The 27,189-nt window shown below is 37.4% G+C and overlaps 1 protein-coding gene across 7 annotated transcripts in view; it reads right to left on the bottom strand.

The window, feature by feature from the left end:
• MAGI2 (membrane associated guanylate kinase, WW and PDZ domain containing 2) overlaps positions 1-27,189 on the bottom strand; it is a 770,610-nt gene that overhangs the window by 213,376 nt on the left and 530,045 nt on the right. For all 7 annotated transcript variants that reach the window (XM_075774424.1, XM_075774656.1, XM_075774500.1 and 4 more), the window contains exon 6: positions 22,034-22,113. In XM_075774424.1, the coding sequence (XP_075630539.1) occupies positions 22,034-22,113 (80 nt within the window). The remainder of the gene's footprint in view (positions 1-22,033; positions 22,114-27,189) is intronic.

The following is a 27,189-nucleotide window of genomic DNA, read 5'->3' as shown; positions in this document are numbered from 1 at the left end:
CTGCAGCAGTTCTCTGCAGAATAAATAGCGTTCGCTAAGAAAGGCATTGCAGAACAATTTACCAGTCTCACGTACTGCAAAAGGGAAGTTAGAAGAGTACTTTGTGTTCCCCAGGACAACATGTTTGAAGCTACTGTTGAAGTATTTTCTCAAAAGGCCTTATTAAGCCTCATCCAGACGTGCTGACTAGTAACACAAGAAATGAACTTGAAGGTTTCAGTGAAAGTTTTGGTTCCACCATGTGCTACTCATGGCTAGCAGGTGTAAGCTCTCTTAAAGGGTTAAATGGATGAGATTCACAATACTAAATGAAAGCTCTGTTTTCTCATCACAGATTTGGCAATTTAACTATAATCATTAAAAATCTGACATTCTATGAAATTACGTATTTGTGGGCCTCACTACAAGTATCTGTGTTCCTGTAATGGTCCAAAATCTGTAGGTCAGATTAAATTTTGTAAAAGAGATTATTTTGTCCTTTTCATTTTGGCTCAGTTAATCTTCATGACATACAAAGCAAAAAGATAGAAAAGAATACAATGCTTCATTCAGCCTGTAAATATTGTAAATTGTTTTTATGAATTTAAGTTTTTTATTTTACCTTTCTCCATTAACTGGTAAACATGCTGATGTACTGATGATGCATACCTCTGCACATATATTTTCAAGGGAGCATTTCACATTTAAGGCCAGGGAATTTAATAATATTTGTTGCTTCAGAAAGATATTACCAAGCTACAGATATTCAATAGATGATAAGGACATTCCAATACACATTTCATGTACATATTACATTCTTAGCAGAGTGAATTTAAATAGGATAACAGTAAGTCTTTGAATTTGGATAACTAAAGATTCCACTTTGTCATTCTAAATGTCTGTCACAGGGCACCATCAGTTTGAAAAGCGTGTTTTTATAAAATATGCTTGCATATAAAAGAAACAAAAGCATTGGCTAAATGCACTTCATACTTTTCTGGTTATTTTTTAAATTTACGAATGTTAGTATCTAATATTGAATAAAAGTATATAATATTAAATAATTGTTATGCAGTCCTCCACTTTCATATTTCCGTGTAATAGAATAATGCTGCAATATTCACATTTCATGTACTTTAGTAGAATACTTTTCTTGCTTTCATACACTACAGAAATGTACCTAAATATGTCAAAGAAATATGTCTGCTGCTCTAAACTGCTATAGGCTTTTTTGCTTTGGGATCCTATTCAAATTATCACACTTCAAGTATCTAATTGAAAATAAAAGTCTTCTGTTTTATTTCCTTCAAACAACGAGTCTTGATTTAAGGTCAACATCACAATGTAATGCATCCTTTGGGGAGTTCCCCACTGCAATGCAGAGTTTTGCTAGGATCAGACAGGCTGTGCCCTTGGCCATTTGGGAATCCCCAACTGGTAATTCAGTTTACAAGCCATTCTATTCATGTGTCTAATCAATGGCCTCTTTTTTCCCAGGCTAATGACAACCTTATGAAGCAGTATTTCTCTAGTGTCTGTAGAAGGAAAACAATTAGCCATAGCTGCAAAAGCCATTGACACAAATACATCATCAAATTGGTTTTGTGGTCTTACACTGTGGATCCAAAAGGTGTCATAAATGACTTCATTGCTAAACCATTCAGATATTAGATTTACTAGGAGACAGGCTGGTAAAAGCTGTTATAATGTTCAGAGCAGGACTTGATCCTGAGAGATGCAGACCAGCTGCAGCATCCGTTGACTCCGCTGAAAATTCTGCAGGTCTGTCCTTCTCTCTCAGTTCTGCACGTCATGGCTCTGTATTCCTAGTCAGCATCATGCAGACTGGGCACAAACAGCACTTTAAATATACATGCCTCATAAAAGCATCAATCTAATACGTAACAGAGCTGTGCATTTTCCCTTAGCAAATGTGTTTTGTCAGCCTCTCCTGCATCTTGTTTTTGAAGCATCTACTTTTATTGAGACTATATAAAGCCTTTTGGGAAACTCAAACCAAAAACTTCTGTTGGGCATTAAATGAGTTCCTTTTAGATTCTGAGCAAATAAATACTCTTTTAGTGTTTCATAAAGCTGATACAGAAAAATAAGTACACCTAGTAGTCATCTCATACTTTATACATTTGTATGTCCACGTTGTATAAATAGATGTGTGTATGTAGACATGCATTTCTCTTTTAATGCTAGCAAATTTTGTAAATAATGAACTTTCACAGATTTCACACTAATCAAATTACTTCTTGCTAATAGGTATCCACGGAGGCTGCTCCCCAGGTTTTCTAATTTTGCTCATTATGTTCTCTAATTTTTCCAGAGAGACAACTCAAGCAACTATTTGATATACAACGGCTGTACCCAGCTGGCTTTCACTTGAGCAGTTGCTTTGATACAGCATCATGTGATGATACTCATTACTTCAGATAAATTATTCAGAAACTCCCAGATGTAGTGTCCTGCAGTTTACTAAGCTATAGGAGAGTTTTGCTAAAGTATGATGCTTTTTTATTAGAAATAAATCTGAATTTTTGAATAGTATATGGTCCTAATAAGCCAAAAGAACCCGTGTACTGGGTGACCAGGTTGCAATTAAAAATTAGCGTATTGAAAAGTTCCTTTAATACAAAGTTCTCTTTTTTTTAATTTTCTCAGTGCTATTTAAGTTTAGTCATGAGATATAACACAGTAGCAAAAATTTCTAAATCTACAAGTTCTATTTCCTGTAATTCTTAATTTTTTTTAATCTTGGAGAACAGTTTAACATTTTCAATATTACTACAGTTTTCATGCTTTGCATTTCAAAACATACCAGAGGATGAAGTTAGCTTAAATTTAGCCCCAAACTTTTATCTTTTCATTAAAAGTTCTTCAAGGTTCTTAGATGAATAGATAATATCTGGGAAAATTATTGTAAGAATTAATTTATATATTTTTTTATATATATATATATATAAAAACCAAAATATCCCCTTTACCCACAGTGCTTAAAACCATCAAACATAGTACTGAATCCAGAGCTCTATCCCAGCATAACTGTATTGCCTTTAGGAACAAAACACCCAAGAGATTCTAGAAAATATTCTCAAAGCAACAAAGTGAAGCCAGAAGCCTATTCCCTAACAAATCTGCCTGCTGTCCACCTCTTACAGAGCTCTTCAGTAGCATGGCATCAACAGGAGGTTGCAGGGGGGTGGACATGAAGGACAAGTGAAAAAGGCTTGTGTCTTGTGAAAGAACGGGAAGGTAAGGGCTGCTGTTGCTGTTGTGTCAGGCCTCTTTTGCAGGAGTCCCCACACTAAACCAATTTCTCTGGCAATCCCCTGCCCTGGTGAGATGCCTCAGAACCTATACATGGGAAGGCTTTCCCTGGAGCTTGCCAAGACTGAAGTGGGAAGCATGTCACTTACTTCAAAGACCCCCGTGTCGTTCTGACTCAGGGTCAGTCCTCACTGAGTCCCTTTAAAGCTGCGTGGGAGGACAGGGGTGTCAGAAGGAAAATCCATCTGATTTAGCATAAAAGCTAAGGGTGGCATGAAATACCCTTTGGAGGTGCCTACAGCTACAAAGAGCCCATGGTGTCCAGCTCTGGATTTCAACATCCCACTTTTCCATTGCTAAGTTGGCCCACCTAGTTTCATTACTGTGGAGTAATTAAATTCAGCTAATTAAAGTGAGCTGCTGTTACCATGCATTCCTAACGCTTCTGTTTCAGAAACTAGATGACTCGATTAACTCTTTTTCTTGCTCTTTTTACCATTGTTTTAGTCCATTTCACTAGTGGATAAAAGTATGCAAATAGTCATCTTAAAGGATCAAGCAAAATGAAGGTAAATAAAAATTGCATTCTTAGGATCTTGTGATTCTGAAGTCACCTTCCTGATTCTGAGATATTGATTAAAGACTCTGAAAGCTTATTCTGGATAATCAAATTAAGGCTGCCTGTGAGAAGCTGAAGAACAATCCCATAATACTGAGTGATAAAATGGGAGATGAATTTTAATCTCCATAAATGCAAAGAAATGCGCATAGGGAAAAATAACCCTAACTGTGCAGACACATACATACATAATTATTACCTCTCAGGGAAAAGATCTTCTAGACACCAGCTTAAGCCCAGCAGTATTCAAAAAGCAAACAGAACATTAGCAATCTCAGGAAAGGAATTGAGGTTAAATAAGAAAACACCATTAAGCCATCAATGATGCAATCACATCCCAAGTATTGCGTGTAGTTCTGGTCATTCAACCCAAAAAGCACATAGCAGAACTAGCAGAGGTGCAGAGGGGGGACAACTGCTGTCATCAGAGGCTTGGAAGAGGTCATTTGCAAATGGGAGATGTAGTGGGGTAGGATTCTACTGCTGAACAGATATCACACAGGGATGAAGGGATACGATAATGGTATATGAAATCAGTCATTTATATGGATAAAGTGCAAAGATAATTATTATTTAGCACTTTTCATAATGAAAAATATCCAAATATGATTACCTAGTGAAAATATCAGCAAGCAAGTACCCAACGAAGAAAAGTTTTTTTGGTTTGGTTTGGTTTTGTTTTGCATTCCCCCGCTACCTTCCTGAGAACATATAACTGAAGTGTAGATCTCATTGACCCACAAGGCTGGGAAAGAAGAAGGTTTAAATGGCCCTAAAAAGACACATTTATAAAGGACAGTTAAGCACAATGATCCTTAGGCAGCCTCCAGCTCAGAGATTCTTTAAGATACTGAGAGATAGGAAGTAGGAAGGTGTGAGAGGGAGAAGGTTATGTCTGCTTTGTTTCTTGTAGTCTTTTCCCAACCATCTGCTCCCAGCGATACTTAGAGACAGGATACAGGTTAGGCAGAGAGCTATTCTGAGCCAGTAAAGCAGACCTTATGTTCTTACTATGTTTTCCTCACTATGTGTAAAGTAGGAATTTATCTTTTTTCAGCACAAGATCCAACTTTCTTTCAGCTACGGAATCACAATAAAAAACTCCATAATTCTAATTCTAATTTCAACATTCCAATATAAACAAATAACTCTAATTCACTTGATAATGTATTATTTTCTAAAACAACTTGGATAGTTGCTAAAATAGAAAGAAAACCATGTTTCATTTGTCCAGGAATAACAGCAACTTTCAAGCTACGGATATCTCTAGTGTTTCTGGTCAATATCACACATAAATTTAGGCCAAAAAGACTTCACAACTCATCATCCAGATATGTAATAGAACTTTTTGTAGGACTCTACTTTCCCAGTTCTGACTGAAGTCCATGAAAACTACCAACATTGAATGTGCATGAAAGAACTGCGGTGTATAGACTTGCTTTTATACAATTTTATGCACTTTTATAGTGCATTATTCTGATGCTGAAGGTTCAAGCAAGTCGTCTTTCCATACCTTCCAAGAAAAAATAATTTATGCCAAAGCACTTTAGAAAGAAAAATACAACTTAAAACTATGATAAAGCCCATAACATAGGCAACATTCTGTAAAATCCAAGCTGAGGTAATCATTCCATATTTTTTTCAACTGAGTGTTAGCCATACATGATTTTAATTTTAACAGTAGCCAGGAATTCTGCATCTCTCATCAGGGACTGTCATCACAGCATGACAATAATCCACATTGTATGAGCAACGCAGCCTAGGAACACCTGATCACAGTTGTCCTCTTAGTTCAACTCCTTTGATGAGCAATTCCCAAAGGCAAGTTTTAAGTTTGTGGAGAAAATATATCTCTGGCATTAAACTCAAAGATTTACAGTGATGGGAATACATTACATAGAAGGAGAAACTCCAAGAAGAAATCCACAATTCTTTCAACCATTTTAAAGCTTATCTTGCTTTGCTTGGTGTTGCAAAATTCTGTGTGCATGAATATATGCAAAGCTGAACTAGCATTTGGCCACACATAATGTTTAAAAAACAAGAGCTAGGACTCAGTTCTCAGAAGGATCAAATCCATGGTGGCACTATTTCAACCTCAAATTCAGCACTAGTCTGTACAAAATCTCAGCTGATGGGCACTGGGTCATATGAAAGGCAATGTACAACAGCAAAAGCTGAAGGGCAATATTCCCAGTGCAAACATCTCCTCTCAGTTGCACATGATAGTAATGAATTTCGATATTCTGCTTTTCTTATATAGCTCCCTACAGCAACATCAGTGGGAGATCTGCATACATAAGGAGAGCAGAATAGCAAAACAGAGAACCAGTGGCTCAGAAGTTATAGTGATTAGAGTGGTAGAAACAGCTAGATTAGGTCAATAGGACATGAGACGAGCATGCCCTCACTGTTGCCTGAAGAATAAGCATTAAATCGACCACACTAATAACTACGAATGCGCTCTGAATTATGTGCAAATTCATTATCTCTGTATAACATTGCACATGCAACAGGAACGTAAAACACAATTAACTTTTTAATGCAAGTCTTCTTTCTGGGAACACAACTATTTGTTTTGCAAAGCAGGACATTATATAAATATCAGCTCCACCCTTCCCCCAGACAAACATTTAAGAAGTTTTCTTATTGATTTTTCAAAGCCTTCTGTATTTGTAATAACAATGCCTAACTTAATTACTATTGCAATAACGGGGCACATGTGCTATCCCAGGAAAGAAATAAGAATCTGCCATTATGTCTCTCCCTCAGATTAAGAGGTATGCAACAAAAAATATCTTGAACACACTAAATATTCTAGCCGGGCTTTCTATCAATCTAGTCATTACTAAAAATATTCCAAGGGGAGAAAAAGTTAATACATTTTTGTGAATCTCAACAACGAATGAAGGAAACTTGAGCAGAACAGTAACTCAGAGATGATTGCTGGCAGAGAAATGTATGTGGGGGGGTTGATTTTGGTTTTTTAAGTGTCCCAGTAATTACGGGAAGAAAGCCAGCACACATGCAATTTGCTCATCAGCCATTAATTGCCAGTGACCGCTGCCATAGTCATTCAAAAACCATTAGAAGTGAGAGAAGGAAAACTTATCACAAAGGCATACACAATCCATAACAAACACTGTTTGAACACAAATTTTAAATGTGGATTGCACTGCCACCAGAATACACATTGTTGTCTCTGGAAAGAATATTCATGAAGACATAATTACAATATTTGGTGTTGCATAAACAGAAACTCAAAAAGCACACTCCTCCTCTGAACAGGGAACCCTTCAAGTCAATCAACAATGGGAGCCTACACTGAGAAAAAGGCAAAACCTCCAGCTTACAGATGACGTCTCTTTCCACCTAATGCAGTGCTCTTCAGTGGACGTCAACAGAAGCCTTTCAGCGGGTTTTGAAGCAGTCCCCTGTCCCCTTTCACTAATCGAGAGTTTATTTGGGCTTCTTTAAAAACATAATAAATCTGTAGAGTTCTTTCAACATTAACCTAAAAAAAATTAGCAACAAGATTTGCAAGCTGTCTTCTCTAGTACTACTGTCACTTATAATCTTACTGATATTTAAATAAGAGATGAAAGCATGTTTATTACCTTCCTTTATCCATAACAATTAATTCTAATTCTGCTTTTGCCTATCTAGTGATAGTGCAGATAGAATAAATTCTTCGACTCTTTACTAATGCAAATGTTCCTTAAACCAACAACTTAATTTATTGCAGGATTAAGATTAGGGGGAAAAGATTATTTGTTTTTACTCCTTGCTAGACCAAATTCTACTCTTTTTAACCATGTGTTAGATTCCATTTCAGTCAGCAAAACAATGGAGAATTCAAGCTGAGCGTAACAAAATTTTAATGCAATACCATTTGCTGAAACAGATAACTGGGACTATATATTTCTGCCCAGCATTACCTGTTTAGTTTATTTATAGAAATTTACATGTTTATAGATATATTCTAGCTACAATCAGGAATTTTTTAAACAAAAAATTGATGTGCAAATTCCAGCAATCAGTGTAGCAGGCAGTAAGTAGGCAATATTGTTTACTTACCAGGATCATTTCACTTGGACAACAAAAGCCCAAAACCACAATTTAACTTCTCAAAAATTAATACCTACATTTAATGAATAATCTAAACTACCTGGTAGATGTCAGATATGGCACTATGAGACGAGATGTCATAGGGAAGCATTAGAACAGGACAATGGAGAGAAGAAACTAAAGGTGATAAAATCCTTCAAGAATTTGAAAAACACAGATATGAAAGGGATAAAAAACAGAAAGCTCAAACAACTTTGAAAGTCTTCTATATCGTGAACAAGTATTATATGTCATGTCTTTGATAGTTGGGAAGTCATGCAATTTAAGGTCTTTCGACACCACTTTTCAGTACTCATCAGAACAACAGTCTACAGTCTTGTATATTAATGTACAGCTTGCAAATACAGGCATATTCTTGGGTTGTGAAGAGGTAAAATAAGTCAAATAGTGGTGGGGACAGAACACCTGAGCAGAAATATCATGTCACAGAAAGTGACCACAGAGAACTGAAGGGTAGAAAAGTACATGGAAATATCTGTCTCTTTGAACAAAGTGGACCACCAGAAAAAAAATGGCAGCTTTAATGAATACTAATGGAGGCTACAACCTGCAATAGCCCAATGACCCCCATTAAACCTACTGAAAAAACAATGATGAGACTGAAAAGTGTACAAAATCATCTGCCCCCTAAACCAACAATGATGGTAGAGCTTTCCCATTTCCACAGCTGAACCAGAAAGAAATGAAATTATTCTTCTAGTCCAATGGAGGAAACTAGGGGATCAATTCCAGATGGAAACCCTTAAAGATGAATGTCTGAGTATACAAAATATATCAGTCCCAAAATAGCTAAAGCTGACTTCATTCACAATGTTTGTAATGGTGAAAATTTCTAAAAAACTGACATAAGTTGAAGATAAATTGGTGGTCAAGTGAAAGGCATAGTATGAAAAGCATGAGCTCCATCTTGCGAGAGCAGTGGCTGACACTTTCAGATTCAGTAGGTGCCCATGACCATGACGGGTCTGTCAGGGGCTGCTGTAATACGTCTAAAAGTGTTTAATTAGGAAAGTGATATACAATTTTTGGACAGAAAGAACAGAACTTTCAGATATGGATAGAGTGTTTCTATTTCTGTAATAAGAAAACTGGGATCACTGAAAATTTCTTAAAGGAGTAAAAAAATGCAGAATTGTGTTCTTCTGTAGGGGAAAACCTTGCTCCTACATGTAAGTATTCTATTATAGAGAAGGTAAACTGTAATTATAAATTCCATAAGCATAATTTTTTTCTTGTAAAAAGGGAAAATCACAGGTTTCTTAAGAGAAAATAGGTAAGAGAAATCCAGCTAGGATTGAAAGAGGAAAAAGATGTCTGGTAGTTTAAAAAAAAAATAAATCCAGTGCTCCCTTACCCTTTTGCTCCCTCACCCCAAAATAGCAAAACTTTTGGACAGAGCAACTCATGTCTTTCATGGCGGTGTCAGAGCTGGAAGATGACATCAAAATTTCTAAAACAAAAACAATTCTCACATTTTTCAAAGTCCATTTGAGCAAAAGCCCACTGAAACAAAGTCCAATATTCAGGACATTTAACTATGCAGACAAAAGAAGCTGTAGCTTCTGAGTTATCTCCAGAGTCAAGCAGAGCAAACAATGTTATCACTGCAGTGTCAGTACAGGAAAGGTGTAGGCCATCAACAGTGAGATGTTATCTAGACTAAATAATTTCTCAGAAAAAATTGCTAGTTTGCACTACTGTTAATAGTTTTGACAGTAAGATATGACCTTTTTCCCCTCCTCCATGCATCAGAAAGAGGATGATCCAATGGAAGAACTGGGTGTTACTCCTTTGTAGAGGGGAGCTCCCTGGGCAACCTCCCAGTCTCAGGAGTTACCAGAATCTGGCCTGCATGGCCACAGAAAAATGCACATATGTTGATAGTAAGTCTATAGTAAGGCTCATTTGTGTTTGTTTATAGCAAGTGACTACATTTATCTGGAATATCTCTGCTTTACTATGGCCTTTTCATTTTTACAGTTGCATAGACAACAAAGATCCAACACTTCACCAGAATGTGTAATCAGAAATTATTATTTTGATGAAACATTAGACTATATTCTGTAGAATTTAATTACACACAAAGATTTGATGCTTAAAAGAAATAAATTCTAACATTTCCCATCTGGATTTCAGAATCCTGCCCATTTGCCTCACCAGTTCCGTGTTCCTGTCTTTACTAGGTGCAGGGTTATCTCATATCCAAAGATATTTTTTCCCTCTCTATCTTTCAGTGCTGAAATAATTCTAATGTTTTAAAGGCATCACAAATCCAAATATCTTTCTATACCTGCAACACATTCTCCACATCTCTGCTTTTTATGCTTTCCACCTTTTACAGACACTTATTCTATTCCAAAACTTTCCACTATGAATTCTGTAAATGCAGTTCTTTCCTTCCCAACTGTTCTGCAGCAGCCACCATCCACATACTAAATACCTATGTGATCCTCCTACTTGGGCAGATACACTTCTCAAAAAGCTTGAAATGTTACCACAATATTTTTTTTCTCTCCCACATATAGTGCTTATCTGCCACTAGGTCTGTGAGGGTATTAGTCATGAAAGACAGTGGCTTTTTAAAGTGCTGCGTTATCTGTCAAATCTTAAATAAAGGACATCTGTGCTCAGGCAGGATTTTCCAGCTCTATTTAACAGGGACTCCAACACTCACTTTGAGGAGTTTAGGCTAGAATCAAAGCTCAGGTCTCACAAAAGGAAAATTACTGAGACTTTTTTTAAAGCATATTAGAAAAATAAAAAGAAAATGAAAGCCAGCAAGTAGTGAGTACAAGGAACTCAGTCCTTACTAAGAAGAAACCCTGAGGTAACGGTATTTGTTAAGCTCAGGTACAGAAAAGTTTCATCTTCACTTGTCTATAAATGTATTGCATTATAGCAAAGAACAATGTTGAAAAAATGACAAATAAACTGCCTTTAAAAGTATCTGAAAAATAATGAGTGTTACTAGAGATTTTAGCAAGTCGTTACATTTCTGGTAGCAATGTGCTCTGAAATGATTGCCAGAAAATACCCAACAAGTCTGCACAACAAGGTAAACTTTCCATCAAAGAACACCAAATTGGTTTTAACTTCTAAATTAAATGAAATTGCTAACCTTCTGAATGAAATTTAAAGTGAGGCGATAATGAAAATTAATTTTCTAAAAGGAGAAGATTGCCATTCCTTTTTCATTAATTATCTCTGTTAAAAACAAGAGCTTTCATAAAAAAGCAAGAGGGAGGAGAAATAATAAAAATGAAGGTAGCTGGACATATTGTAATGAATATAATTCCACAAGCTTCTCTTTGTTAAATCTATCACGCTTCATTGCCATTTAGAAGTCAAAGATTGAAGGATTAAAGCTAAGAGAGAATAGGATTAAAAATCGTGTACTCTGATTTCTACTTATGATTAAATATTTCAGAAGGAATTTCAACCTTTTGTTCTTTATTGGCATCAAGGCCTTGAGTATGATCTTTGCTAAACATGGTGTTGTGAATTCTTTTCTATGTGAAAAGATTTTCTTTCAGAATTTCCCACATCGGATCACTCCTTTCAATGGTCCTTGTAGGAATATTTCAGGCCACCTCTATTCTCATACCACACAATGCTTGCACTTTAGTGGCAAAAATCAGCCCCACGCAGTCAGTGAGAATTTTGCTACTCGCTTCAGTGGTGAGTGGAATCCAATTTATAGCTCATTAAAGATGTGCATTGGTAAAACTCTGGCCCTGTTTCTCCTGATGGGTTTAAAAAACCTCTTTCCCTCCCTTTCTAAATTTCATTACACATTACAGCTGAAAACTGCTTAGGTTTAGCCAGTTAACTTGGTAGTAAAATGAAAAAGGGGTGCTATCAGAAACTGGATGTGAGGGGCTCCAGCAGTGCCAGGCAAAACTCAAGTTACCATCACCATTTTGTGGTGGTCATGTAGCCTTGGACCATCTTTCAGTTGCAGTGTAGGTTAAACTGTACTCTCCTGTTAGTTCCAGTTTGCTGGCTCAGTTTTGGGGTCCATCACTGGTGAATGCGTTTATTTTATTCTGAAATTAAGTTTTAATTTGAAGAAGTTTTACAAAATAACAACCTTTTTTCCATTTTAAAATGTATTATTCATAATATCTCACATTACTGATGAACATGCTGCATCCCTTACAGTGGGCATTTCTTATACATGTTATAATACAGACAAACTGGAAAGGGCCATATATCAAAAATAATATTTCATATCTCTATAAACTTTTTGAGCTGGGAATCTCAGAGCATTTTACAAGCAAATAAGTTTCAGAGCCACATTAAAGGTATGTTTACATGACCCCCTTTCATAAAACACAGAAACTTGAGGTGATTTCTTTTTGTAACATCATGAACTAATTAGAATGAAAATGTGCGATTTTCCTCATCAAGGACCAAGGGACAAGTTAGTAGCTTCCTCAGTCTGCATTTAGCAACCTCTAAAATCCTCAAGTCACTGGAAGAGTCATGACCGGGCTGACAATACCTGTCCAGGCAGGGATCCTTGCAGCCTGTGCGGCGGGTCAGCAGGCAGCCGCAGGATGCCTTGGGGTCCCGGGCATCTCCCCATTTAAACACTCAATCTGGGTGAGCAGTGAGAGCAGCGAGTGCAAGACAGCCAAGTGCTAGCTGAACAATCAAAGAAAATAGAAATTTTTTTAATACTTTTATTCATTCTCGTCCTTGCAATTACCAACTCTATTTAAGGTTAGCACTCTACAGGGATTTGTATGTGTGAGTGTGAGAAACTGTAACGGTTCTGAAAGCAAAGTAATACTTAATAGTACATTATAGCTTAAAGGACTTCTCTGTCACGCTGATAAGTGTGCTCCAAAGAAGCTCCCTGCACTCAAGAGTTCCCCCAGGGGAAGATACCAGCAGGTTGCCCAGGGCTGGTGCCAAGGCATGGATAGCCAAGGTTTGGACACTGGGACAGCTATTTTGTCCTGAATCTTACCGAAGGATGAGGAAGAATTACTCTTATAAGCTGTGTTATTGCAACCAGGTTGTCCAGAGAAGAACTGAATCACCTGGAAGAAACACTAATGAGGTACCCCCTTTCTTATTTTTATTATCATTATTGTGACTTTGGCATTGAAAGGTTTTTTTGTCAATTAATGCCCAGCTGGTGTTGCCAGCACAAAATGCCCTTCCAAAGGTCATGACAGTTCAAGAGATTTTGTTATTGTTTAATTAACTGAAAATTGAAAATGCAAGCTGAAAAAAGCTTGTTCAATATATACTTAAATGACAGAAAAAATTCATTGTGATCAATATTATTACAAGTAATGCCAGCTCCATTACAAAACTGATGGCATTAAATCCTACTTAAAAATGGGGTTAATAATCTGCAAAAGAGAGTTCTAAGTAAAAACTCTGTGGTTTATAGGTGCAGTGTTCTTATCATCTGGAAACACCTGGATTTAAGTCAAAACTGGAAATGAATTTGGTAGTCTGTCAATCCATTTCCTAATTCCTAGTCATTTGTTCCTATCACAAAGCCACCAGGCAGGAGTGCATGATGGGCAGTCCCTGCTCAGAAGTGACTCAGGCCTGGAACAGGAAGGGTTTTGATGTCTGAACTGAAAAGCATTTGCAGAGCAGTATCAAAAGTTTGCAGCAAAATTACTTGTGTGCCTGGCACTCTCAGCTGAACTCTGTAAGCATTGCTTACTTGCCCTTGGGAAAAAAAACATCAGTCCTTGGCACAGCAACTCAAATCGTCCCAGAGGAGATGGTTTAAAATGTCTAGGGACAATGCCGTGCTCTACGTTGCTCTCATATTTTCTCTCTGTATCGATTAATCCGACATTACATTCTGCACCCCACCTGGCAGAGGACCTTACTCAACATGTTTTTCTCACTTGCAGGATAGTTTCTTTTCCAGGCTGTAATAGGGAAAGTTGTTGTGTTTTAAAATAAAAGAAATTTTTTTGAGAAACAAGTATAAGGTGCATCCTCAAGAGAGGATGCAGAGGAGGCCAGACTCTGGCTTTTAGATAGATGCGATACTGCAGAGCCTTGAATATTTTGCTAAGCCCTGGATAGGATCAAGATTCGAGATGTAAGTTTGTGATTAACCTTTCCTCTTTTCTGTCTTCAGCTATCTCCCTCTTTACTGTGCAGCCTTTCTGGCTTGTCATTTTGTACTCGATTCCTTACGCACAAATAAATTCCTAACACGGGGATCTGGATTCCCTTTCAGGCACTGGGTCACCACATACCAGATGTTGCAGCAAGTAGCTGGTAGGTGCCCACGTCAGCTATGATGGGAGATTCTTTGCTTTTTGCTTCACAGAGCAAGCACCTCCTCAGTCACCTCCTGTCCATCGTGATGGGGCACAACGCTCGCTCTCCCATTTGAAATCATTTAACTTGTCCATATTGAGACATAACGGTTCTGTATTTTTCATGGAAAATATTAACTAGCATTTAGACTCCAGCCTCTAAATTGCTTCCATGAAGAGTTAAACCCACTTTAAATACTTCTGAAATTTCACGTGAGATGGACAGGTGGATAGACGGAATTTTTTTTCAATGTGATTGGCAGCTATTTTTTATTAACTGAGGCCAACAGGAATAACGAAAGTTAACATAGACTAACTAATTTTTTATGAACTGCATGACTACTATGGACCATGGACTGAAAACTGTATTACAGACAGACACTTCTGTGGCCTTTATTTATCTGTGGCTTAGTCATATGTTATAAATTAACATTAAGCTAAAATTCTCCAAGACAGCTTGCCTGAAAAAAAGCACATATGAACTTCTAATAAAATAAGCAAAGGTCTCTTTGTATATAGTCATGTCTCATTCTATATAAAAGCATTATTTTAGATGATGACCTATTTAATAACTAACAACATTCCAGCACTTGAAGAAAAGAACTATCTATGCTGGTACACAATCTAAAAAAGAGATTCTTCTCAACATATTTCCAATAGCAAATATAATTCCCTGGAAACAAGGTTTAAAATAATAATGCTGGTAGACCCTTGACTATAGTGGAACAAATGGTACCATTTAACACACAATGTAACTAGCACTTAGCATTAGATATCAATCATGACATATAATTTTAGGAGTTCTTGTTTTGATCAAGAAAAAAACTACTTTTCTGAAGATGATGTCTCTTTCTACTTTGGTTTCCTGGGGAAATGAACTTTATGAGTTCATATTGTCTGTTCACCATTTCCTTCTGTTAAAGTATGAATCTATTGTTAGTTTTCAACTAAATTTATTTGAGACATACTTTGCCCCTGCATCAGATAATGTTATACCCTGAGCTCAGCAGGTACTTGTCTGGCCTGCATAAGCTGATCTGGTTTGCAGAGACAACTTAAAAAGAAAAAAAAAAAAAGGCTTTTACAAACCACTGAGAGAAAAATGCATCAGAAGCAATGAGCAGAATACCATGTTCAGAGACACAGGGTCGCACAGCACTAGACAAAACCCAAAAGCTAGCCTTCTCTCCCAGTTCATACTGGCATCCATCGTTCAACAGAAAAAGGGCTTGATCTGGAGTTGCAAGATGTCCTGCTAATGCTTTGTCCACTCAACAGTGTAGGGTGTTTCCTCCTCATTCCATGCTCTCCTCTATCCATGTACAGCTGCAGCACTGCTCCGTCCACGTTTCACATCTAAATCTCTGATATGGATTCATCCCAATCAGCCAAAATAATCCCACACCCCTTTGTATCCTCCACCACTGAAAGATTTGGTTTCAAACTCAAGGCTACTACTACATCAATCAAATGAAAACCCATTTGTAGATAAGTATTTGTCTGCTACAAGTTGCCACTAGTGGGCATTGCCACACATAAATGATATCCATATAAGATAAAAGTACACTACTTGGTTTCCAGTGAAAATATGTGTAAGGGAATCAAGAAGTGATGCTTTACCCATAAAACCAGCATGCCCGTGCCCAAATGCATCTAGGAAACAAAAGTATGAAGGGTTGATATGTCTTACTACAGCATAGTGGAGAATTAGGTAAACAATGACAAATTATTTCTTATTATGTTTGTGATTTACTTTAAGTTGCAATGTTGGATAGAGTCATGCATATGCTTAACTATAGAGCAGCTTGCACTTACTAAAAGGAAGGAGGTGTATACAGACAGACATTCTACAGTTTGATCGTGACAGAAATGCTGAAAAATTCTGTGTAAATAAGAAAAAGTGTGGCTAAAAGTACTGAAAAAAATGCTTGTGTCATAAAGCAGTTTGAGTCATATCTATTTTTTGGGTGAAAAAGATATCAATAGGTATTCAGTATGAATTAAAGCAAGAAACCAAACGCTCCAGTTTTGAGACCATTTTTTACTCATTTTATATGTTCTGTTGCAAAATCTTTACAAGTGAAAAGAAAAATTATTTATAAATAATAATAAAAACCCCATTTCAAACAAAAGCAGACTTTCAAGATGCTCATCATGAAACAGGAATTATGGACATTAATGATAATGCCAATTACTCATTCTTTCTTTTCATTATTTTTACTCCATATAAATAATCTTCTCCAAGGAAGAAAAGAAGTGTCAGATAGCAAATACAAAAAAAGAACAATTAACTTAAAATCTTGGGTTTTAATGCAGTAGAGTAGGTTGAATTTTATGCATAATAATAATAATAAACCTCATAAATCTACAGGATCTCTTTGAATAGGATTTATTTGCTGGCAGCTGAAGTTAAAATGGATATATGCAATGGTTCATTACATGGTTTGAACTCTTAAGCAGAAATTCAAAATGTATTAAATGTAAGCAAGATGAGAATGACAGTCCTAGATTTTATTTCTTTCATGCCAACAATCAAACAAACTAAAGATACTATGAAAAGTTATTAATTTTAACAAAGTCTGGTGAAATTTGAGAAAATATTTGATTTGGATTCCTGTTTACACTTGTGAAAATAAAGCAATACAGGAACCCATATAAACTTTCCTCTGTCACTGGAAGTCTGAATCTAATTTCTACCAGTTAGATGGTTTAGGGAGGAGGAATATCTGCTGGAAACAAGCAAAATAGTCAAGACTGCAGACTAATTGCTGGGCTTCAGTCATTTCTAGGGTTAGTACAGGGGCATGTAAAAATGGTGAGGCAGCAGCTTAGACTGAACATGAAGAGGGACCGTATGTTAAATGGTGAGATTTAAAAAAAAAAATAAATAAAAAAATGCATTTTTCAGCATTAAAGCACTCACAAAATACAACACAAAAACACAAAATGGTTTGAAAACTTTTTTTTTTCCTTATATCTCAGCAACATTTAAAGAGGTTTCCAAACTGAAAATGCAGTGAACAAAGGTACTCCTGTGTCTCACAAGAGACATGTCCAGATAAATATGCACTGCATAAAGTTTCAGAAAACAGTACGGAAAAGTGGGCCTATTTACTCATGTGAAAGATTATTGATTTCCTGGGATAGTTATACCCTTGAGATTACACATAGCCTAATCACTGATTGCCCTTGTGATTCTGAATTTAATATTTGCCTTCTGTTTTGTTTGTTTGTTTGTTTTCTGGCATGAATCATATTAAATACATAAATATATGTAGGTTTAAAAATTCAGTTCTAGCAACAAATCTACAGTTTTTTGGGGTTTTTTTGGGTTTTTTTTTGAGAAATTCTGAAATGCTTAGAGATGATTGATCAAGATGATCAAAGAAGGAAAGGGAGCCGAATCCTGAATTTGTGACACCATGTGCACACTGGACGCGCCACACAAGAGCCTGAGAAGGAACTCTGCTGTCTGGGTGAAAAGGAAAAGGCAGAAGTCCTATACGCCATGAAGTGGCAGGGCAAGGATGTGTGGAGGTGGAAAGTCCTGTCATTGGCAAAAGGGAATTTGCTTGGAGGACTCAAGATGGGAGATGTCCAATGGGAGACGTCATATGTAGCATGAAATAGGGGGCTCAACTAGGAGAGAAAGATGAAGAGGACAAGGGTAGATGTGCATGTCGTTGGCACGAAGAAGAGTGCTGAAGTGGCAGTGAGCTCGCTGAAAAGTGTCGCCTGTGACTACAGGAACAGGGAAAAGGATAACCCGACAAAACACGACAGGAGGGTGGGGTTCGGTTCTAGATGAAGACACCTAAATGTATTAGTCTGCCTGCATACAGGTATTTACATGTGAATCAGATATCTGTGCCCTCTAATTGTCAAAATAGAGCTGACATTCACCGTCAATGAAGTTTAAAGGCAATTCAGCTAAATAAGCATCTATATTTTGCAGTCAAGTTGGTGGGTGTAGAGGAGATGGAAAGACAGATGACAGATGAATGCTAGGTGAAATCAGAGCTTTATTTATAGTCTTAAGCCTACTTGTATTTGAAAACTAAGAGATAGGAGAAAGGAGGTTCACATAAAAAGAAAGGAAGGGTTAAGAGTGATGGAGACTACTGATTGGGATGGATTAGTAATGAAATAAGTGAAATTTGTAGAAATGAAACAACTGAAATCTGTAGAAATGAAATAAGTGAAATTTGACATATCTAATCCCAGGAAATTTCAACAGCTGTTTAATACCCAAATTGGAAAAAGAAATAAATGTTCACTTTTCTCCAGAATGGAAAGTTTCCTAAAATGAATTAAAGAATTTGAAAAAATTAATTACTACATTTCTTAACCAAAAATGAATTCTCTAAACCCTATTTCATGTCATTAAGGCTGAACTGCCTTTTAATATTAAACTACATTTTTTACTGCCTTATGGGACTTGTCATTCTTTTCCATATTTTCTCCTAAAGAACAGACCCTGTTAGTAGACCACTCACATAATACATCTGTAATCATACAAATCCTGTGAGTCTGCTATATAATATGACTTTACAGAAAAAGTAGCAACCAGGGAATCTAGCTCACAGAAACCAAGGGGGCAGAACTATAACTTCTGTAGCACTCTATAGATAAAAAATGGTTAACCAATTTTGATGGGAAAAAAAGCCCAAATGAATAATTTAAAAGAAGTATTCCAATTCAGAAAACCCAAATATTTAAATCATATTTTCAGGAAAGAATATACAATTATTTTTAATAAAGTCAAGATTTTCTGGTGGAAATCAGAAATGTGTGAATCTTATTGAAGATTCACTAGCTATTTCTGCCTGTTGCTATTATGAAACTCAGATAGGCACCACACAAATAGAGAGTAAGAGGCATTTCTTGCTTCAAAGACCTGCCATCTAAGTAGATCTGACAGAGGAAAAGTCGAAGTAATTTGCTGAAACTTGCACAGAAGTTCCATGACAGAGTCAGAAATAAAGATCAGCCCTTAAAACCTCCTGACCTACAAAGGGGTTTAGAGCAGTGGGTGTCATTAAAGGAAAACAGAAAGAGTCCACAGCACGCAGGCAAAGAAATCTTGACTTGGTAGAGCTTGTCAGTCTCTTGGCAAAGGCATGTGAAAATTTTTCCAAGAGGAGGGATGTGCTGGAAGGTTGGTTGAGATTTTACAAAGAGAAATGAGCAAGCACTGGGATTTGCAGATACAGAAGCCACAGAAAATGAAGAAATCATATTTGGCAAAGGACTACTGAAGAGCTGAAAGTGGAAGAGAGGAAATGCCTGGAGCTGAGGGGGCCCCCAATATCACTAGCCCAGGACATCAGGACTCAAATATTGTATGGTGCTTGGACGTTGTCTGGTGTGGAAAGTGCATGCTGGTGGCAGAATGAAGAAGGAGGATTTGGCAGGATTTGCACTGAAAGGAGAACACAAAAGTTGGGTTGTTCAGAATGAAAACCTGATAGCAGAATCTGATAGGTGATAAGGACATCATAATGTATCTCAGAGAATCAATACAAGTTTCAGATGTGACAAAATGAATGTCAATGAAAAACACAAGTTATGCAGATAGCGATAAAGAAGCAAGGTAAGTATCATTTCCTATCTAAACACTGATGTCTTTCTAAAATTTTGTATCTCTGAGTAAAATGTGCCAGAATAAATCATAAAGTGTAACAGAAAAGATGTTTGGCATAAAAAAAAATCTACCAAGCCATAGCTAAAAGATGCGAAATTAATCCTTGATCTGACATTAAATCTAAAGAAAAATTCCAAATCCCCATGTGCTATAATAAAGTCCCTGGTGTTGGACCTCAATGGTAAGGTACAGTCATTTTAAGGTGTATTAGTGATTTTTTAAGAATCTTTTCTTCTGCAGGTATTGGATTAGAAACCAAACCAAAACAAAAAAACATTTCTGAACAACTGAAGAAGCTTAGGTAGAGAGACGATGTTGCAAGACCAATCTCTGTAAGAACAGAAGATCTCTCCCTAAAGTCTTTTATGCCTCACTTCAAGTACTTTGCATTAATGAGCAGAGCAACTCTTAAAAGAACAACATGACCGAGCATACTATAGTAATTCAATAATCCTGTAGTCAAATAACTACAAAATAATGCTGTTTATTTAATGCACTGATCTTCATTTTAAATTGTTTCAGACACTTTCGCATTTTTTTTAATATTTTGATGTTTGTTGTAATCTCAGTATACAACAGTTAACAGGAAAAAAAAAATAAAAAGCAACACACATTTACTCCAAGTAACTCTGTGATATGTCACTCCACAGATATTGGTGGATTTTTCTTCTGCTTTTTCCACTAATATTCCTTAAGGACCAGGCAACGATATAGCTGCATATAATTAACATGACAGATTTATAATGCAAAACTCCTGTGCCCTTTTTTTTGTTTCAGTACCACTTCTGTTATATTCACTGTAGAATTTACTCTGGGAGCTAGTGTTGTCAGTGCTAGAATAAGCATCACAAAATCACTCAGACATGTAATTTCTGATGTCAGAAGAAAACGTCAGAATTACTGCTGAAATAAGGACGTGATTTTTGGAATATAGCAATCTTTCAAAATGAAGCCATTTAGAAAAAACCCAGGACCATTCTTTACCAAACCACTGACCCTGCATTTCATACAGCCAGCAACTCCTCAGTGACCTCTTTATCAGCCCAAAACGGCACTGAGTTTTCTCTCTGTTAATAGTATTTACATTAACCAAATTAATGTATTTTGGAAAATTTAAAATAAATCAGATGCCACATGAAAACCTATTAATACATTTAAAATATTTTAAAATGCTTTGAATTAATGCACATAGCATGCATGCCTTTAATCCTCTGTATCTCACAGTAATAAAATAAGTAGCAGTCTTTAGAAATCATTACTTCTTAACTGGCTAATTGAACTGACACTGAACTATAAAACAATGAAAGAAGCCCTCCACAGAAAAAGATCTATTACAATACATTTTTACTTTGGCTTTATTAAATGATTTTGATTACTGAAACTTTACCAGAGAAAAAATGGAAATGATACTGAATGCATATAAGGTAGCTCGATAAAATCTGTATTGTTCCATATCTCTGAGTCTGTCAATATAGTCATTTCTCCTGCACAACAGCCACAGCTCCTTTAAGCATCCTCAACAGCATTTACGCTTTAAATTTTAAACCATTAACAATGCAGTACCCCCCAAATGCAGTCTTGAACTCTGACAGACACTGATCTCTTTTCTCCCTCCCACATCCTGTTTTATCAGACACTATTTTGTTTAAATTGGCTACTAAATAGCATAGCACTGTACCTTTAAATACCAATCAAACAATATTCATATTCCCACGGTGCTGCTAGTTTCCCTTATGCATTGAATCGCCTGTAGATTAAAAGCTCAGAATCTGAAAAGGGATTCTGTTCTGCAGACCAAAGTTCTCTGTAGGAGATGAGGGAGAGGGTCAGTCCCGGAGTCACACACACAACAGGCAGAAAACACACTTGTGATCCTCAGCTTTGGATAGCATCAGAAAGGGGAATAAAAAGCAGAAACACATGGCACACTGAGAACTGGTATCACTTATGGCTTCTAACCAAAGCAGCAATTAAACACCTTTCATCATTCCCCCAAATGCCTGATTTCTGTAAGAACTGAGAGAGAGACACACACACAAAGGCAAATCCCCTCTGAGCAGCAAGGAAAACTTAATAACCTACCATTTTCTTTGCACTCTTCTGGAGGTTTAGCCTTTTTCGCAAGTCGTGGATCCAGCCATGATGTTGTCTTTGTGTTATGGCTGAAAAGAAAAGAGATCACTCTGAGCAGACACATACTGAAAGGAATCAAGTTTATTCCTTAAGAAAAAAGGGTTAGTCCAACAAAATTGCAATCGATACACTTAATTTGCTTACTGGTTCTAAGTAGCCCTGAAGGAGGTGTAAGAGTAATTGTGCAAGGCAGCTGTAAATTTGGCAACCTCAGCTCCCTGTCCTCAAAGCAGCTATTTTTATTAAAATCAACTAGAATGTTGCCAAGTTAACCTCATTGAAAATGCAGAACTCATCCAGAGCAAAAGGAATTTATTACAAATACAGTGTTCTCCCGTCGAACGAGTGCAGGCGACAGGATTCTGTACCATTCTCACAGTTTTTGGATAGAATTATTTTCATCTTAAACCTGTCCTTTTCATAAATACAGGTTTGTTATTTCTGACTAGCAGCACTGGCAAGGCATAGCAAAAGTGATGCAAATTACAGCAAGCTCCTGCAAAGTCTACATTTCCGGACAGAGTGATTAATGATACTTTGTTTAACAAACCTTTATCTCTCCATATATAATCCTTCTATCGAGATAAAATAGATATGCACAAGCTGAATGAATCATGTGGCTCCTTTCTATACTCAGAATAGATCTTTGAGGAATCAGCCATCAAATAGCGTTGAACTGGCACAAGCTGTTTTCTGGGAGAATATTTTGCCAAATGAATTGACACTTAGCATAGCTAATGAGACTTTAAACCAGATCTTTTCAATGTATATCTTTCCCATAAGCATTAGAATTTGGAGCCAAATATTTTAAATATATTAAGAAAGGAAGACTATAAATCAGAAAAGGATGTGATCATTACTCCTTTATTTTTTGAGATGCCTTTCCTACAATACCATCATTCAGAGTCACTTCTAACCCATGTTTTATTTATCTGATACATCCTAGGAGGATACTTGTTCCATACAATTTGTATAGTACTGAATTATTTAGTATATTATTAATTTGCTGCATCATTTTAAAGTGTACTTAAGGCTTCTCTTATAAACATTAGTACAAGGTGTACAAAAACAGTGCACCTGGCAAAAAATGGATTAGTATGCAATTGGTAGTTGGTGAGTTACTGATTGAGTAACTGATTGAGTCCGTGTGGTCCAAACACCAATGGTTCCCCTAGGGAAAAATAAACGCGTAGAGACAGTTCTTTCTCCCACCTTGACTCCCTGTTCAGTCCATGGCGGATCACTTTGCCTCTGCCTCGATTTCTCTCTCTCTCTAAAACCAGAGCAATAACTACCTGCTTCTCAGCATTATTGTCACGATGTTAAAGCTCCCTCCACATTTTGGATGGGAAAAAAGGTAGGTGAGAGTTATGTACGCATAAAGTGGCAACTAAAATGAAAATTGAGGCATTTAAATTCCTATTTTAAGCACGCCCTAGTCTAGAACACCATTCATGACAGGTGAAGAGGATAAACAAAACCTTCCCCTACTTTGAGAGCAAGGCTATATTTACAGAGTATGAAGAATGATGAGCCAAAGGTAAGGTAAATTTGAAACGATGCCAGCAGCCCGTGCTTGATTGCAAATGTAACTAAGATGCTTTCTCTGAAGCTCCGGCTGCCTGTGGTCTCCTGTAGGGTGTATTTTTATACCGCAGTCACAGCCTAACCGCAGCTCGTGCAGACGTACTTGAGCTAGCTTTAAATTAACTAGGGGAGATACTGGCAACAGCGTCACTGCAACAGCGTGGAGCTCAGCCTGGGCTCATCACCCCGGCGTCTACTGAGCTGCTTGGGTGCAGCCCGCAGCACACGCTGAGCTCCACGCTACCGTGGGGTCCCTGTTAGCAAGGCCAGAGCTCAGAGCCACCGTGGACATACCTATGGAAATTGCAGTCACATCTTTGGAGCGTGGGCATGTCTGCACAACAGCCACTCTCCCCCAGCTACTAATTCTGAAGGATTTTAGGGACCTCCACTGGTTGCAGGGACTATGTCAGATTCACAGATAGTTTCCTATGGCTTTAAAAGAGTAATATATATATATGACTACTATTAGTAATTTTGCTGTGGTCTAAAGTGGATCTCAAAGCATATTACAAAGGAAACATCACCCCTGTTTTAAATGTGGGAACATGGAGTCACAGTGTCATCAAGTGACTCTCCACAGCCACCAAAGAAGCCAGTGGCAGAGCCAGTACTCAAAGCCAACTCTGTTGCAAGCTAGCCGGTTGCTGTTTTCCTCACAATACCACACAACATCAGAACAGACCAATTCACCAGCCCTGAAAATACCCCGATGGCATTTCTAGAATACACCTGAGAAATGAGTCTTCAGGCATCTGTAAAGACAGGTGCCAAGCTGAAAATAAGCCCAATTCACTATTACTGTTTAAAAATGTGAATTAGTCTAATTACAGCCTCCAAGGCTTTTGCTGAAACCAAGAACAACAACAAGCAAAGAGTTACACTTCCAATCAGCATAAATGTGGCTTCCATAAACCCAGAAGTTGTCTTCCAGTTCTGTGTACTGTGGCCAGTCTAAACAAAACCATAAACAAATTAAAAAGTCAACAGCTTTTCCACCAGAAGAGTGTTCCTTCAGTCTGCAGCAAACTTTCAGAGGATGAAGACGGTGTCCAACAAGATCAGCTCTTACAGCATTCAATCTGCTCCTCTAGTTACTCTCTCAAACCCATTCAGCTACTTAGTAAAAGCAAAACTCATCCATATATAACTGAAGGAGTAAAGTACCTTTTGAAAAGGTACTCCTTACCCATCTCTATGTCTGCTCCCTTGCCCCTCCTCTCCTCTTTATTATCTGCACTAAACACGCATGCTACGTCTTGCAATGGGACTTTAAATGCTTCTAGACAGGTGCTCCAGCAGGTAAAAAATCTGTCCTGCTCTGAAGACAGACCCTATTTGAAAGAAGGCAGAATCAACCCCACCTGTCTTCTAACACCTCTACAGTACCATTGATGTCCTCCTCAGTGCTACATGGCACTGATTGCTTCGATCATCTTAGCAACCAAGTACACAACACACAAACACTTGTACAACGAGGACAGACATGACTACTGTTGTGCTGCTCTCAGTAAAAGAGGCAAATAAGTAGCCCTGGATTACAGCGTAGTGGTTTTTTAAACATGTTTACTTCTGTCCTACACAGGAGGTTTATTTGGCATCCTCCCTTGTGTCAGCTTTTATGTTGTGGGTATTGGAGTGATGCTGCTCTTGCCATAGCCAGTAGCACTACACAGTGCTGTTCAGAGCAACCGCCTGTGACCTGTCTTCCAGCAAGGACTAGAGTTGGGGTCAGCCAACCATGGAAGCTAGAGAGAGGTGACTTCTTCCCCACACAGCTAGGACATGTTGGGAATGAGAGGAGGAACTAAAAGCATGGTGGTGCCAGCTTGTGGAATGTCCCAGGGCAGGCTGCAGGGACATCTTGGGAAAGAGGCCACCTCCCCTGTGTCCCAGGGCTCTGCCTATTCCCTCTTCAGCTTTGCAATGGACTAGAATCAGTAAAAGCTAAAGGGAAACAATATTTGTCTCCTAAACAGTTTTTAATATAATTTAAAAGAAGCCTTGATAGGAAAGCTTTAACTATGGGAAAGAAGACACAAGGAACAGTAAAATGGCCAAATTAACACCAATGGCAAAAGTGACATTAACACGTATCTGCGGCGTGAGCTGCGCATGTTAATGCTTTTTAAGCACTAAAACCCTTGTAAAATGTACAGTGTATAACCTGCCTGCCTTACCACTAGGTCTAATCATGCGTGTCCATTTGGGAAGTCATATAGACAGACCAGAAGGAAAAGGGGTTTGGGATTTACAGATTAGTTATGAATGAATTGCAGATGAATAACAGTGGCAGTTGTGGAATAAATGCACAAACAGGCAGTTGGAGCAGTTCTCACTGACTGAGTGAGAGTGAAGCGATGCAACAAAAGCTTCCTGTGAGAAATACAGTTGTGGCTCCTCCAGCATTTTCCACTGGCCACTGCTTCATTACTCAGCAATAACCGCACCTCATCATTAAAGGGCAGGTTTAGAAAGTACAACCTTACACAATTTCAATGATCTTGATCACTAGCCAGGACGATTGAGCTAAGTACTGGCAAATCAACTATGCATGCCTTAGAATCTGTCTTAAAATCAAGGGCAAGTGCCTAATTTTGGAAACTCTGCAGACAGTCAATGAAGGATCCCTTTGGTTTTGCTTCAAGTGGGTGGAGCATGGAAATAGTATAACATTTTAAAATTCATTCTAATTTGTTACCTGCTATAAAAAAAAAAAAACAAAAAACAGCTTATAGGCCTGAAGTGTATTGCAAATTTGAAAAATAATTAAAAAAAAAGTCACTCAGTAAAGCAGTGGAGCTTAATACTGTAGCTAAAAGTCAATAAAGTAATGATTCCTGAGCTAACTTAAATCCTCCCTCTTTGCCAAGTATTTGCACCCAACAGAAATAGTTTATTGTAATCAGAGTTCTCTGGTATCAATTATAGACAATTTTAAACATATGTGGAAAAAATATTCTTCAGATGGTTTATTCAGAGTGAAAGAAGGTTCAGAATACTTCCCAGAAACCCTGACTCAACCTCCTGTTCTTCTCCAGATTTTCTTTGTAGCTCTGCATTTAAGACTTCGCAGAGCCTGTTAATGCCCCAGTTCCCCGTTATCACCACTGGAGCTAGATATCAGGATCAGAGCCTCTCCAGGAATCTCACTGGATACTCCTCCATGTCTTTAGGAAGTAAAAACCTGGTAATGTGGCTTCTCTTATTTAACAATGTATTATCTTTTAATTGTAATTATTTGTTAGACAGTATATTATTTTACTTAAGATTTGAATATAATGGATTTGTGTTAGCAATCTGTCGGTTTAAAGCACTTTGACGAATAAAGTTTCTTGTATTAACAAAGCCCTCAAAAAATCTCCTGAAACATTTTTTATGGGAATATAGAAAGTAGTTACTGACGGTAATAGCCTTAATGTCTTTTGGAAACACTGCAAACCTATTCTGAATTGCAACTCTTGCAAGGTATGTAGTTTGTACCTTATTGTGAAAGGCATTTCAAAATGGGTATTTAC

Source organism: Balearica regulorum, chromosome 1 (genome assembly GCF_011004875.1).
Source record: "Balearica regulorum gibbericeps isolate bBalReg1 chromosome 1, bBalReg1.pri, whole genome shotgun sequence".
NCBI classification, from domain to species: domain Eukaryota; kingdom Metazoa; phylum Chordata; class Aves; order Gruiformes; family Gruidae; genus Balearica; species Balearica regulorum.
This window is presented reverse-complemented; position numbering and strand designations above follow the sequence as displayed.